We start from the raw sequence: 15885 nt of genomic DNA on the forward strand, positions 1-15885 counted from the left end.
GAGGAGGCACCGGGTCTGGAGCAGCAGAGATGATGCTCTTTCAGTCATCTTTCTGCACTTGGGGCTTTTTGAGCTCTCTTGTGGCAGCAGTTGATAATTGTCACTCAGTTCTTTCTCTCTTTCTTCCTCGTTTTCCCCTCTCCCTTTCTTCCGCAGCTGCCCCTCACGGGAGGCAGGAAAAAGGTTGACATTAAATCAAATAACTGCTCTGGTTCCTGGCACAGAGCACAGCACATTGCAGTTTGGAGACCTAGATAGAGCAGGGAAAATTAATAAAATACATATTTATTTTTTGGGTTCTCTCAGCTCTTTTTGTTTAGTTTTTCGTTTATTCCCGGTGCCTCAGAAAGCTGGAGGAGCAGCCAAGGCGCTGGTTGCTGGCGTCAGACTCCTTTGGAAATCATCTCTGGATCGTGCTTTGCCCTTGCTATGTGGTCAGTATGAGAAGGGATTTCTCCAAGTCTAGGGATTCTCCCGTGCCACGTTAATCTTCAGGAGCTGATTTTTTATTTTTGAGGCAGTGTTTAGATCCCAGCCCAGCGACGGCTGAGAGCGATGCCTATCGAGGGGCAGCACCAAGCCCCCAGCAGCTCTTGCTGTGGCCCTGTGGACCCCTGCCCACGCCGCAGAGAGAAAGAACCGTCAGCCCCATGGGGAGTGATGAGTAACTCTGATGAGTAACTCGATTGTTGGCTGTCCCCAGGACTGATGCACTGCAGACATCTCACAGCATCGGGCTGTGTCTTGATGAGAGTGAGATTCAGTGCTGGAAGGAAAAGAGCAATAGGATCTGACAGAGATGCTCCAAGGTGTTTCTTTTTGCTGTTCCATTCAGCTGATCCTGTATTTCTGATAAAGGGAGCGGCTGCACACACGAGTGTGCGATACCCTTCTCCCACACCATAAGCCCAGCTTCTCTGTCACTCCATATTTCAGCTATTTTTACGGTGTCAGGCCATGAGCAGCCAACGGGACGCAGCATCACTTCACTGGTAGGGCTAGTCAGGATGCTTGCCAGTTCCTAACTTAATATTCTGTTAACAAAATAGTTTATTAAATTAATACTCACCCTGAAGTCCTGAATGTATTGTTTTCTGAGTTTTTCACCTATTCTGTGGTTTGTATCACTGACTCTCCATTTTCCGTGGCTCGCTGGCCCAGCAGTGTGCTGGTGCTTCTCTGTAATTGGATGACTGAAGTGTTTTAAACCGGAGAACAATGTGTGTGTCAGTTTGTAGGATGAATTTTTAGGCAGTTAATCAATTCAGGCTGAAATTCTTTGGGGATCTGCAGACATTTTCACAAATTCCTGGCAGATGTTGCGATCCCAAGAGATGATGGATAACGTGACCCCGGGTCCGTTTGCTGATTGGCGTCAGGTTTTGTTTGCTGAAATCTGGGGCTCTCGGTTATACTTCATCTGCTTCACTTTGGGATCAAACCCTGTTGCTCCTATAGTGCATGTTTTTCATTAAGTGCCAGTTTTCGAACTTGTGAGATGCTGTATAAATACATACCAAGAGGCAGTCCCTAATTCAAGGCAGCAGAGCAGATGGGGAGAACAGGGAAAATGGGTTTGGAGCGGGATGGTGACTCGCTCCAGGGCAGGACACGGGTGGGGGCATTGCCGTGGCATCTCCTGGGTGTGTTGGTGGCACCATGGTGGAAAAGGCCGTCGGCAGGAGTGGCACCAGGAGCAGAGCTGGCAGCCCTGCCACCAGCACAGCCACCCTGTCCCTGTCCCAGGGAAAAGGGATCGTGGTGCTTTAAGGAGAGTGTCCTGGTCCTGCAGAGCCAGCGTTAAAAACTATCATTAGGAGCCATTGTATTTAAATTAGAGATAATCTTGGGGACAATGTGGGGAGAGGACGCTGGGTGGGACTGGGGAGAAAGCTGCAATTTCCCTGCCATTGTCACTCTGCTGTCCCTGATTGCCAGGAGCTGCTGCAAATCCCAGTGATTTACTGCGCCAGGCTGTAATTTGCACCACGTGCAAGGAGCCGAGTGTCACCAGGCTCCCTGTCACCAGCCCCATCAGGGCTGTGACGGGCTGTCAGCTGGGCGAGCTGCTGTGGCTGGGTGGGGGGATGATGCTGCCCGCATCCTGCTGCCCGCCTGCTCCTGTTCTGAGCATCACCGGAGCTGTGCTGGGGTGCAGCCAAGTGGTGCCACCTGGGGACATTTGGGACCTCTGATGCCTGGTTTGGTTTTGTATGTGATGTTCGTGTCCTCCTGGCTTCCCTAGGACCGAGTCGGTGGCTGAGAAGATGCTGACGAATTGGTTTGCCTTCCTCCTGCACAAGTTCCTCAAGGTAAGGAGGGATGGAGCTGAGCCCCTGCTGCGCTGTCCCACCCATCAGCCGTCCCGGGGGTGAATCTGGGTGTGAAGCCCTGAATTCAGTCAGACTCCAAGGCAAAAGGTGTAGCAGCAAGGCAGGGAAGCGGAGGTTTGCTCGGAGATGCCTGCACCTGGTTCTGCTGTGACATGAGCTGAGCTGAGCTCCGTGCTCAGCCTTGTGCTCCACCCTGGCCAACCTGCTGTAATTCCCAATTAACGGAGCTTCTGTTGCTTCCCTTGAGCACTGTTCAGAGACTTTCTTTGGGAGGTTTTCCACTCTTCAGTTTAACTTTCTCTGGCTTTGGTTTTGCCTTGTTTCACCCAGCCGTATTCTCCAGAGCACTCCAAGCTGGCCCCCCCGAGTCCTTGCACCGCTTCAGTACTTAGGGGCAATTCTCACATCTCTGTGCCTGGGTTTACATGTTTTTTAACTTTATTTTTGGTTTTGGAAGCCCCACAGAATTTGCTTCATGGGAGCCAACAATGAAATCAAGATCTCCGGTTCCTTTTTTTACAGCCATATAGAATCAGTAGAGGTTTCCCAAGCCAAAAACAACGTAGCCATGGAGCTCGTGGTTTTGGCTGTCCTCTGCAGGAGCTGCTGGGGGCCGAGCCTGGGTTGCACATGTGCTAAGGATTGAGTCAGCGGGACCGTGCCTCTGCTGAAATGGATCATGTGCAAAACCTGTCCACAGGCCAGTTGTCCTGGAGGATCCGCGCCTTCACCTCGGTGTTAGCTTTGCTGTCTGTCTCGTGTAGGAATGCGCTGGAGAGCCGCTCTTCATGCTCTACTGTGCCATCAAGCAGCAGATGGAGAAAGGTCCCATCGATGCCATCACGGGAGAAGCCCGTTACTCCCTCAGTGAGGACAAGCTGATCCGGCAGCAGATCGAGTACAAGACCCTGGTGAGTGAGCGCACTGGAAGCCGGTTTCAGTCCTCCCCCCTTGGGCACGAGCTGTTCCCACCTTCAGGCTGGTGACTAGGACATGGCCATGAAGTATGTTGCCAGCGCAGTAAAGCCTCATGCTGCCAGACCCATGCCCCAGCCGGGTCTGTCCCAAATTTGCAGGTACAAGCAGCCTGAGCTGAGGTTTTGCAAGGCAGGGTTTGAGCAGAGGGTTTTCTCTCCCAGTGCATTGGGCACTGCCTCCCCTCTAGCAAATAAAAGTGGGTATCCAGGCCTCCTGGCTTAATAGTTGTTGTAAAGATGTGCTAGATGCAGGAGCAATGATGCAAATAGGGATGCGGTCGGGTTGTTGTGACAGATGTGGTTCCAGTTCTCCTTGTCCAAAGCCCTTTGGAGCATGGTGTGGTTCTCCTTCCCTTCCAGATCCTAAACTGTGTGAACCCGGATAACGAGAACAGCCCAGAGATCCCTGTGAAGGTGCTGAACTGTGATACCATCACCCAAGTCAAAGAGAAGATCCTCGATGCAGTGTACAAAAACGTCCCGTATTCTCAAAGACCCAGAGCTGTGGACATGGACTTGGGTAGGAGCCTCCTGCCCCAGAGGAGGGGGGAGATCGGAGGGGTTGTCAGTGATTCTCCGTGGGTTGTGCAGAGAAAAACCTAGAGCTCAGGCTGCACAACGGCACAGACATTTCTGCCCCTAGAAAGCAGGGATGCTGCTCCTGGCAGGTAGGTTTTGAGTTCTGTGGGATCAGCTAATTCTCCGTTCACCACAGAGCAAATGATTCCCGAAGCCTCCTTCACTCTGCTGAGCAAAGCTGCTCCTCAGGGTTGTGTATCTTACTAGAGCTGGGGGGACAGAGGTGCTGGGAAGGTCCCGCAGCTTCATTTAGCCAAACACTGCAGAGCCCTCCGCCTGGGAATCAGGATGCTGTGCTTTGCTGCAAGAGAACCATCAGTGTGACCTTCCTTGTAAGATCTAAAAGCAGAATTTACAGTTCTCTGGGTTGCCCTTCCTGGGAGCTGGGCTTTTCCACAAGCCCATCTCTCCAGGAATTACTTGGGGCAGAAGGGGAGAGCGGTGGTTGGTGCCTGTTCCCTCTCTGAGCGTGCTGTCTGCCTGGTTTTTCCTCTGCTGCAGAGTGGCGGCAGGGCCGGATAGCTCGGGTGGTCCTGCAGGATGAAGACATCACCACCAAGATCGAAGGAGATTGGAAGCGTTTGAACACCTTGATGCATTATCAGGTAAGAAAGCAGCCCCAGCAGACGGCTCCCAGAAAGCTGCCAGGAGGGAAGAAAAGAAAAGCAGGAATTGAATTCCCAAGTATCTCACCTACCAAGGCAGGCAGGGAGGTGACGTTTGTGTGACAAACCAGAAGGGTTCGGTGTGCTTATGCCTTAGATGGGAAAGCAACCTTGACATGGATCTTAAAGAAACCAGCAGAGTTGAAAATTGGCTAAATTAAAACCTGCAGCCGTGCCGGTGAGATGGAGGGAGCAGAGGAGAGGGCTGAGCTGTCACTGCTGCAGACGCGGGGCTGGGGAGGGATGGCACGGGGGGCTCTGAGACAACCAGGAGTGCAGCAGGGGAGGAAGAAGAGTCTCTGCCTTCCTCCAAAGCTTTGAAAATGCCACGTGTTCGGATGTTCTGATCCAAAGCAGTGGGCTGCAGTGGCAGCTCATCCCTGGTACTCATGATCTTCCTACATGTTGACTCTTGAGCATCGTGCAAGAAGGAGTGAAGCAGGGAAACGGGACAAATACAAAAAAAAAAGTCTTCCAAGCCAAGTAATGCGAGCTTTGCCACTAAAGTCATATGAAACGAAGCTAGACAGTGGAGATGCTCTATTGTGCATCAGCCAGGGTGGGCAAGGTGACCCAAGAAATTGCTCCATCCTTAGCTTCTGCAGCTTGTGTGCCCCAGCCCCGGCTGCCCTGGGTCGGCATGCGTCTGTGAGCAAGAGCTTCTCACGGTGTGCGAAAGGTGGCAAGAGAGGTAAAGACAGAGCCGAGGAAGGTTTGGTTAGAGAGAATCCAAGGCTTTTACTCAAAGCCTGTCAGCAGCAGGGGATAACCGCACAGATTGGGACCTGTAACCTACTCCTGTCCATCACTACCCACGCAGAAGTGTTTAGTATTTAATCTGGCATCTTTCCCTGTTCATACACCATCTCAGTCCGTCAGCGTGGCTCCTGCTGTGTAAGTTGAACGTGAGCCAGTGTTGACAGGAGCCATATAATCAAGGAGTGAGGCAGAGAGAATGGCATCAATATGCAAAGTGCATGTAAAAACCACCTCCAGGGTCAACTTTCCCCAGCAGCCCGAAGGGTTTAAGCACAGATTACCATAAAATGTCATAGGTGTTGTGCAGACGGATTCCATTGTTCCTAAAATCTGTTTTACCCGATGGTTGCAAGGGATTAACCAACATGCAGGGAAGCAGCGAGACTTTATTATGCCTTGATCTTTAAAAGTCATCTTCAGGAAGTCGCAAGCGAAAGCTGTGTTTGTCTGATGGGTGTGAGGGGAGGCAGCACTTTCGTTTCAGTGCCTGTGGGAAAACCCAAGCCACAAGTTTACCCTTAAAACAAACAAAATCCTTGCAGCACTCAAGATGCTGCAGCTATTCCTGCCATTTGAATGTCAGTTCTGCTCTGGAGTAAAGTACAAGTTTGCTGCCAAACATCTAACCAGGTAGCCACTGCCTGTGTCTCTCCGAGCTCTGGCCCGAGCTGCTTCAGCCGTAAAGAAGCCAAGTGCTCTGCTCTGCAACAGAAATCTTATCAAGGCAGGGCTTTTGCCAACAACTAACAGCTTTTTTTTTTTTTTTTAATATATATTCCTACCAGGTTTTTTTTCTGAGTAATAAATGTTTTTACTAGGTATCAAAAATACAGATGCTCCAAGACTGCACAGTAAAACAAATACGTGGGCAAAGGCACAGCTTGGAAGAGGGTACACAGTCATTGGAGTTCCAAGCACTCCTGTCTCCCCATTTTATCAGGGGGTGTTACATATAATACAGGTGTGGTACAAGCCATAAAAATGAAATGTAGATTTTTCCAGCTTCTGGAGGACTAGTGAGGATGATTTCTAAATTTCTAGAAAAACTACAAGCCAGCTCTGGAAAACTCTCTCCATCTTTTGTTCAGAGCTGTCTTGTCTTTATCCTTGGTCAGATGCCATCTGCTTTTATCTGCAGATCTGAAAGCAAAGCGATCTCTGGGTTTGCGCACAGTGGTTGGAGATGCACAGCCCATGTTTCCATCCACTAACACCAGGCGGTTTGTAGTATTCTGGAGAGGCAGCGTCACCTGGGAGTAAGCACTGGAGCAAGGACCAGAACCCACCTGGTCCTCTCAGCATTGCCCCTGCTCCAAATCCTGGGGTCCGTTTGCTCCCCAGCCCCGCTCCCTGCGGCTCGAGCTCCTGCTGGGGACCAGAGCAGCCTCCTGCTCGCGGGGCTCTGGGGTGGGCTGGGGATGCTCTGCTGACCACAGGTATTTAATTCCAAGAGTTTCTCAGCTCCACACTTGGCTGCTGGGTTTTGACACTCTTACGTTTGTTTTCTACATGTTTAGGATGATAAAAATACAATCTATATCTGCATCAACCGACAGAATGGATTTTTCCCGGGAAGCCTGCACACACAAAAGGCAGATTGGATTTAAAAAGAAATATTCATCTTTCTGTAATATTTTTGAACCACTTTATAGAATTATATAGGGAACTGTAGGCCTGCTGCTTATTTCTTCATTTATAGAAATAGATGTGTGGGTTAAATAGGTTTAATTCTTTGTTAAATTCTCTGGAGCTTTTAAAGTGAGTTGAAGGAATTGTGTTACATTTGTGTAGTATCCTTGTGCTTTTATACCTATTAAACTCCATGGGAGAGTCTCACCCCGCATGGCTTTACTTAAGAAAAATGAAACACGGATTTTAACATCAAATGATTTCCAGTGGCCCATGCAGGGTTAACTCCGAGGCAGCAGAGCACGGATACCTGTCAGCCAGCGCAAGCCTGGAAGGGCCCAGAGACTAGAAGACTATTTTAAATGAAAAATGAGAAGCAGAGAGGGAAGATTTGTGTGGAAAATGAGATCTGGGAGCTGCGGGTGGTGTGGCCATGGGCTGGCATCTTTGCTGCATCCTCGCAGCATCTTCATGGCATCCTTGCTGCATCCTCATGGCAACCTCGCTGCATCCTTGCAGCATCCTCACTGCATCCTTGCAGCATCCTCGTGGCATCCTCGCTGCCCCACGCAAATGCAGCCACATCTGGGCTGCCCCTGCTCCAGCTGTTATTTTTCTTTCCTTTAAGGTGTTCTGTGCAGCACATTTGCAGCTCGTAGAAGAATGGGAATATGTATCAAGCTGTAAAACAGCCAGGCGGCTTCGCAGGCGTCTCCGGGGTTTTATGGGAGCGTGGCAGCAGCAGAGCGAGATGGGAAACAAACACGTGTTACATCTGATGCTAATTTGCACGCTGGTATTTTTCATCTGCCAAGAACCATTCAACCCAAAATTTAGAGAGTGAGAGTGCTCTGTGTGTGCGTGTGGAATTTTTAATGCCTCTCTCCCAGCTAACCACAGCCCTGGGGGAGGCAGAGCCCGGCACGGCGGCCGGGGAGCACCCTGGGCTGCTGGCACGCTCCGGCTTCTCCCCGGCGAGGTTGAACCAAAGTGGCAGCTAATGACAGCCCGAGAAAAGAACATCACCACTGGTTGTTCCTTCCGTTGACTTAATAAATGGGATGAAGTGAGGCAGGAGCAGAAGAGGAAATAACAGAGGTGTTTGAGGTCTTTTGCTTTGAAATACCTCACTTTTGGACGGTGAAACACGAGTGGTTATTATTTCCCCTATCACTAGCAATAATAATAACTCGCATTTATATGAAACCTTTCATCTGAACAGAACCCAGAGCCTCGGAGGAACACGAGGCAGCGGCGATCATTGTGTTCAGGTCACCTGGTGTACAAACTGCCCTTCTGCTGGTGGCGGGGGGGGGATGCTGGGGAGCAAAACCTTGCAGGACTCCTGGCAGCTAACGGAGGACTTAGTCCCAGAAGCGGTTTCTCCGGCCTGAAGAGGCATTTCTTTTGTACAGCTCCTCTCAGTGATTTGTTGGCTGGGCCCTGGAGGGTCCATCAGCTGGCAGGATGCAGCAGCTCCACTCTCAGCTCCATCGCCGTGCTGCACCACGGGCCACCGGCTCGAAACTAAAAGACACTCAGGCCCGTTCCCTGGGAACCTGCAGATTTTTAATTAAGGGAAATAAGTTAAAAAACTTCCAGTGACTACTAGATTTATAGGGAGGATAAAATTAAACATGGCTACTAAAATCTGCTGTAACAAAATCTTGTTAGCGCTAATGTTCATTTATAGTTTGACTTCCCAGCATTTAATTCTTTCTGTGGTGCAGGAGAGGGACTGACAATTTAATACCCTGAAAGATGGCTGTACGACTTGCTCAGCTGTAAATTAAACTTTTAAAGTTCGTAAAAATTGCTAAAATAAAAAATGGTTTAATAGGAATGTTTTATGGTCCATAACGTTATTATAGCTGTTTTATTCCCTCTGCATTGTTACTTTAATTGGATCACAACAATTCTTGAGATTCTCATTTTTAGTGGATAAAGTGCAATCTTAAATCAGAACGACCAAAACCATCTTTAATACATCTTTTGATTTATCACTTCTTGCCTTCAGTCCCTTGCTGCTACATGCAGAGCTCAGCCAGACCCGGAGCATCTCTGTGCGGGCTGCCCAGCGGGGTCTCCCCCTGTGCCCTCGGGACCCCCATGCTGTGCCCATGGGCTGGGTGCCCCGGGTGTTTCTGGATGTGCAGCCGGTGATCACAGTGTGGATGATGGATCTCGCTGATTTTTTTCATCTCTTCCTTTGCCTCCCCAGGTCTCGGACCGCTCCGTTGTGGCTCTGGTGCCCAAGCAGACCTCCTCCTACAACATCCCTGCCTCTGCCAGTATATCCCGGACGTCTATCAGCAGATACGGTAGGGGCAGGGTTAAGTGCAGGGACACGATGGCGTGTTGGGCGGCACTTCCCCCAAAGCACCACACCACATCGTCCAAAATGTCATGTGCCAGACAGAAAAAATGTCTTTGGCAGCTTTTTTTTTTTTTTTTTTTTTTTCAAAGGGTTTTTTGTCTATTACGTGAGAACAAATGTTTTTGGCAGTTTTTTTTTTTTTTTTTTTTTTTGCAAGGGCTTTTCTGTCTATGAGCAGAGCAGCAAAAGGACTGGAGAAGCTGAGAGGAGGGAAAGGGCCAAGCACATGAGCAGCCTTTGGAAATGTGGGTCTTGGAAAAGCCCAGGGAAAGGTTTTTGGCTCAGAGGGGATGGATGCTGCGGAGCGTTCGGGGGTTCCCGCTGCAGGAACGCAGCTTTATGTCCCTTGCACGTAAGCAGGGCTGCACGAAAGAAAAGCCAGAATCCTTCCTCTGTTTCTTCTCTAAGTGGAGGATCCTGAATTGTCAGCTAATGGGTCAAAAGTGGGGAACAGCAATCTGAACTTGGCGTGCTCGGCTGTGCACACCTGGGAATTCAGCATTTGCATAACAGCAGGGCTCAGCACTTTGCAGAGGGTCCCTGAGGGCGCTGCAGCCTGAGGAAATGAGCCTGCGAGGTGCCAGGTGTGCGGTTATAGCACTAAATCCACAATAATCGTAATAATATACTTCCATAAAAGGCAGGAGTGGCAAAATCTCTGGTGCGCTCATCTTTCATTATCTTTCACTTTACAGAGTGTTTTACAAACGAGAGGGCTCCTGACAAACCCCTCTCCTTCTCTTGTTTATAGCTCCCAAAATAATGTTGTTTTTTCCTTGAGCAAGGTTTCTGAGGAGCTGTCTGCAGGAGAGTCTTTAGGCAAAAGCCAGGAGAAAAGGCATTTCTCCCAGCAAGGTGTAACCCACCCAAGTGCCCAGCAATTCCCACGCTTCAGGTGATGGAAAAACGGAGGCTGGGTCGCACAGCCTGAGTCCTCATTGATCTGTGTCAGATGGAAAAGCTTTTGCAAACTACCAATATGAGGCATCATCGCTCACGTTAAGATAAATACTTCTAATTGTGCAGACAGAATTTAAATGAGATACTTATTTACTCCCCCCATTATATATCAGCACAGAGCTATGTTCAAAAATAGAATTACTGGATGCTTCCCTAGCTGTCCCCCTGTCTGTCTCCTTAATTATATCAGTTGGAGTGCTCATTTCTCTAAGCCTTAATCGGGGATGAAAATCTAGCTGGTTTGGTAATGACTTGCATATTTTCCCTCGGCTGATTTACGATTGATCCCCTTCCTCTCGATGAGGAGGCTGAGCAGCGAATTGGAGGCTAAACTTGAGAAAAATGCACGAGTTCCCAGAGAACAAAGAAGTGAAAGGAAAAAACCCAACACCACACTGCTCAGCCCCAGGTTTTGGCTTGGAGATGCCATTGATGGGATCCAGGGAGGCACGTTCTTTGGGAAGTTGAATATCACAGAATCACAGGATGGTTTGGGTTGGGAGGGACCTTAAAGCCCATCCAGTGCCACCCCCCTGCCATGGGCAGGGACACCTCCCACCAGCCCAGGTTGCTCAAAGCCTCATCCAGCCTGGCCTTGAACCCCTCCAGGGATGGGGCATCCACAGCTTCTCTGGGCAACCTGCTGTTTGCCTGGTATCTTTGGCAAACACCAAGTTTTGCTGGTGCCTGGGTGCTATGACATTCCATTGCCCCATTAAAAAGCCTATACAGATGATTTTGGCACGAGCAAGCATGACAGCATCACTGAAAAGAGACAGGGAGATGAAAAAGGGGTTTGCTTTGAGCGTGACCAACTTCTCTTGCTGTCCTTCAGACTCCACGTTCCGCTACACCGGCAGCCCCGACAGCCTGCGCTCCCGGGCCCCCATGATCACCCCCGACCTGGAGAGCGGCGTCAAGGTCTGGCACTTGGTCAAAAACCACGATCACGGAGACCAGAAGGAAGGAGACCGGGGCAGCAAGATGGTGTCTGAGATCTACCTGACCAGGCTGCTAGCTACAAAGGTAACTGCCACGCACAAAATTCGTGTGGGAAATGCAGAGGGAGGTCGATCTCGATGCACTTGCCGGGGGTCCTGTGCAGTCCCTAGGGATGCTGAGCATGTGGGGACAGACCCTGCCAGGCTTTCCTACGCCCCTGGGGTTGGGTGGCTGCTGGAGCAGCGACAGAAACACAGCCCAGGTTTGTTCATGCTGCAAGGTGATTGCTGCAATACTTCATTCTTCTGCGCAGTGTTAAAACCCAAAGAGTTGGAGAGACGCAGCAGTGCCTGTAAATCTTTAATTGGTTTCCTTGGCCAGAGTTTTCCTGCCTTTTACCGTGTGTTCATCACTGTAAATAACGTAGATTTGCTTTTGAAGGCAAAAGAAATTGTTTCAGGTTAGAAATAAAGCGTGAGTGGAGCTGTGAGGAGCTGCAGGCTGGAGCCTTCCCCTGGGTCCCCCCCCAGCACAGTCAGCATTCGGGGGGACCCCGACCGTGCCGATTCCTGGGGGGTCCGTGCAGCACTGTGCAGGGCCGGGCAGAGCTGGCAGCACCATCTGCCATCCCCTCCTGCCGCCGCGGCTTAACCGAGCGTGTGCCCATCCCTCCCGTCACCTTCTCGGTCACTGCTCCCATCAGGGCACGCTGCAGAAATTCGTGGACGACTTGTTTGAGACACTGTTCAGCACCGTGCACCGCGGCAGCGCGCTCCCGCTGGCCATCAAGTACATGTTCGATTTCTTGGATGAGCAGGCGGATAAGCACGGCATCCACGACACGGACGTGAGGCACACGTGGAAGAGCAATTGGTAAGAACGGGGGAGGAGGGTGGTGGAAGGGGGGGACAGAGCTGAGCATTGAGCAATTACTTGTGTCCTGGGGAAAAACAAGAGATAGGGACGAGCTTTGGGAAGGCTGGAGCAAAGTCCTATAGCTCCATGAGATGTACCACGAAGCCATGCTAATGCTTTTCAGCCGTGTGGCTTGAATACCGTCACAGGCTGGGAGCGGGGAGCTCAGCGAGCGGCTGCACCTTCCCCGTGGTTTTGGGCAGCAGCTGGAATGGGGGGGGCAGGGCCCCCCCCCCCCTGCCACCAACACGGGCTCCAGCCACGTTCAGCCTCCTCCGAACGATGGGATCTCTCACAGCTCTGCCTCCACTGTTATTTCAGGATTAAAAGCTCCGTGGGTCAGAAATTTACCTCTGCAAGGAAGGAAAAAAGCACAAGAAATGGTTGCTCCCTGAAGACTTTGTGTTTTCCCCCCACGTCCCTCGTGGTTTGGAAAGCTAATCATCACAGCTGCAAAAGCTGGGTTCCCACTAAGGCTGTGGGAAGTGAAAAACAATTTACTGAAAGCCTTAAAAGAAGGAGTTATTAGGATCAAAACTCTAGAATCACACGATGAGACTTCTTAAAGCAGTAACAAAGCGCTGAGCAGCGGAGTTAGTTCTGCCAGAGCCACCGGACCACACGAGCCCTGGTCCTGCCTCCTGCCCCAGGGCACAGGGGGCTCAGGAGGAGGGCGAAAATTTGGGCTCTGACCTAACAGCTCTGCTGAGCGCTCTGGGCAGCTGCCACCTTCCCAGAAAGGGGATTTTGGTGGGGAGATGGGAGAAGGCATATGCCACCGGAGCCGGTCAAAGCAGACGGGGGCATGGAAGAGAAGTGGGGTGATGGGGGGTGAGGGGAGCTGGCACTGACGGGGACGTGGCTGAGCTGGTCGTGTGCAGCGCAGCAAGGGTTAAGGCTGAAGCCTTCGGTGCAGCTAGCTGGAGAGACAGAGAGAGCTGAGACTTGAAAGGTAATAGAAAGCAGCAGCTGGTTTTTTGATCCTGCCATACAGCCGAAGAAAAAAGGAATAATAATTCCCCTTTGATTGCAAAGGCCTCGGGATCTGGGGACAAAGCCTCTGATGCTGCTGCACCGCTCACAGACGATGGACCGTGGAGTGGTCGGCCGCCCCCTTCCCCCGGCTCAGCCCTGTGCTGCAGACCCTCACGCTAACGAACGTGGTTTAATGGGCTCCTCACGGAGCTGCTCACCCGGTGCCACCGATCGTGGCTCCGCTCTGCCCTGGCACAGCCAGCCTGCCCTTGGCGCTTGCTGCCCACCCCATTCCCTCCTCTGTCCTGGGCAGGATCAGACCCCGGAGCAGCTCCTGGGGCACACGCAGCAGCAGTGTCCAGCCCAGGTATAGCAGGACCCATCACAAGCAGTCTGGGAAGGACTGGGCTAACTGGTGTTTGATGGATCTGGCCCAGATCCTGTTCAGATTTTTTGCTGCTTCCCACCATTTGTATTCTGCTTGGGAGCACAAGCCGCAGCAAACATCCTTTCCTAGCCTTTGTCTTCACATTTAATTTCATTTCTTGATTTCCCTGCAGCCTCCCTCTGCGATTCTGGGTGAACGTCATCAAAAACCCCCAGTTCGTGTTCGATATCCACAAGGGTAGCATCACGGACGCCTGCCTCTCGGTTGTGGCTCAGACCTTCATGGATTCCTGCTCCACCTCAGAGCATCGCCTGGGCAAGGATTCCCCCTCCAACAAGCTGCTGTACGCCAAGGACATCCCCAGCTACAAGAGCTGGGTGGAGAGGTGAGCGGGGCGGCATGTGGGGCGCGGGGCTGGCCCTGCCCCAACCTCCTGCACCGGGCAGCTTTGCTCTCGGTGGCCATCGATGCAGCAGCGTGGCTCTTGCAGCGAGCTGGTAGCACAGCTCAGCACCCCGAGCATCACTGCTTTTATTTTCAGCTTCTTACAGACCAGGATTTGATTTTGCTAGGTGTAAGCATAAAGCAAAATGATCTCCTTTTCCCTGCAGAGCCTAGTTTAAATCCCAAGGAGAAGAGGGGCATTTTGTGTTTCTCATGGTTCCCCTCGGCTCTTCCTTCCCGCAGGTATTACGCCGACATCGCCAAGCTCCCCGCCATCAGCGACCAGGACATGAACGCCTACCTCGCGGAGCAGTCGCGCCTGCACTCCGCCGAGTTCAACATGCTCAGCGCGCTCAACGAGATCTACTCCTACGTCAGCAAGTACAGCGAAGAGGTGGGTGTCCCCAGGGTGGGCGCAGGGGTGGTGGGTCGGGCAGTGATCCCCCTCACTGCTGCCCAGGGCTCCTTCCTCCTCCTTGTCCTTGCTGCAGCCCCGCCGTGGCTTGCACCACCCTGCCCCGCGCTGTTCTGTGCGTGCACAAATTGGTTCGGGTTCTGGCCGTGCTTCCCAGGAGGACTGGGATCTAAAATATCGTGGGAGCAACTGTGTTCCTCAGCCTTGGTATCCGCCCAGTGCAGTCCACTCCTAAATGCAGCAGGAAATCATGGTGACCCAGGGAAGCTCCCCAGATACATCCCTGTCTTTTGGGAACAGCGCGGTACAAATCCCATGTTGCAGCGATGCAGACTCCTGTTTGCAAAGAATCCCTGGCAGCGGGAGCTCCTTTAATGAACGCATCACTTGAAACCAAGTTCTCGCCATCTGTTCCACCCCTTCATTGCAGTGTAAGAAGAACCTATTTTGCAATTACATCCATTAAAAGGAAGAGATTTGTCATTTAATTGCATGTATGCGTTTGTGATACAATGCCACAGCTACTTTCCTATTAGGGTTTTAAAAATCTCATAACTTCCGTGCTAAATGAGACAAGGAATGTGTAGTGCACGGTACACGAGGAGGAGCGATCGTGGTGTGCAGGTACCATGCACCGAGCGGTCCAACAACTCAACGAGCACGGCCGCGGCACGGCGAAGCGCTCGTCGCCTTGCTTTGCCATCCGCTATTTAAGTTTCGCACATCCACGTTTCGAGTTGCTCACATCTTGCTGCCCACCCACTTCTACCACCCCCTCTCACAAACTGACTTTTTCTTTTATTTTTGTCTCCCTTTTTATTTTTTCTGTACCAGCTCATTGGGGCTCTGGAGCAGGATGAGCAGGCGCGTAGGCAGCGGCTGGCGTACAAAGTAGAGCAACTCATTGGTGCCATGTCTTTCGAGAGCTGAAGAAAGGCGGCGGTGCTCACGGACGGCAAAGGGCAGAGGATCGCATGGACTCTCGGGAATTCAGAGGGAGAACAAGCAGGAAAGGTGCTGGACACATCGAAATACCAAGGCTCTTCTGGAGGGAGCAGAGACTGGCCCCAGGACTGACTGTGCTCAACACCATCTAGGATCTGGTCTGAAAAGGCAGGAAGAGTAAAAGACAAAGCATCTCAATCCAAGTCAAATCAAGAGGGATCATTTTTTCAAGCATACATGGAAAGAAGGAACCTGGAAAGTCTGGATGTCTACATGACTGCTGCTTTGCATGAAAATTGTTTGATGTATATTAGAAAATAAAACTTTATTTAAAGGTTTTTAAAAAAAAAAAAAAAAAAGGAAAGAAAAAAAAATAAATAGTGCAAAAACCACAGAGGCCACAGAGATAATCCTGGCAGCAAGGTTCAGCTCTGAATCCTGTCCTCGAGAGCCTCCCGGGGACGCGGCTCAGACACTCTGCAAACGGACTCGTACGCCAGTTGGGAAGTCTGGAAAACCGAAATCATCTTCTTTTTGGGATCTTATAACAAATATGAGCACAAGTTTGCACCACACCTTTTT

At 51.1% G+C, this 15885-nt stretch overlaps 1 protein-coding gene across 1 annotated transcript in view; it reads left to right on the forward strand.

Moving 5' to 3' along the window:
- LOC104464391 (plexin-A2-like) overlaps window positions 1-15617 on the forward strand; it is a gene marked incomplete at its 5' end in the record, with an annotated part of 24563 nt that extends 8946 nt beyond the window's left edge. Inside the window, 10 exon segments of the mRNA XM_010077082.1 lie at window positions 2246-2312; window positions 3098-3244; window positions 3671-3830; window positions 4391-4494; window positions 9164-9263; window positions 11115-11305; window positions 11925-12094; window positions 13672-13884; window positions 14187-14337; window positions 15193-15617. Coding sequence (XP_010075384.1) covers window positions 2246-2312; window positions 3098-3244; window positions 3671-3830; window positions 4391-4494; window positions 9164-9263; window positions 11115-11305; window positions 11925-12094; window positions 13672-13884; window positions 14187-14337; window positions 15193-15288 — 1399 coding nt within the window.
- Window positions 15618-15885: the final 268 nt, after the last annotated feature.

The sequence above is a fragment of the Pterocles gutturalis genome, unplaced genomic scaffold, assembly GCF_000699245.1.
Source record: "Pterocles gutturalis isolate BGI_N339 unplaced genomic scaffold, ASM69924v1 scaffold19638, whole genome shotgun sequence".
NCBI classification, from domain to species: Eukaryota; Metazoa; Chordata; class Aves; order Pterocliformes; family Pteroclidae; genus Pterocles; species Pterocles gutturalis.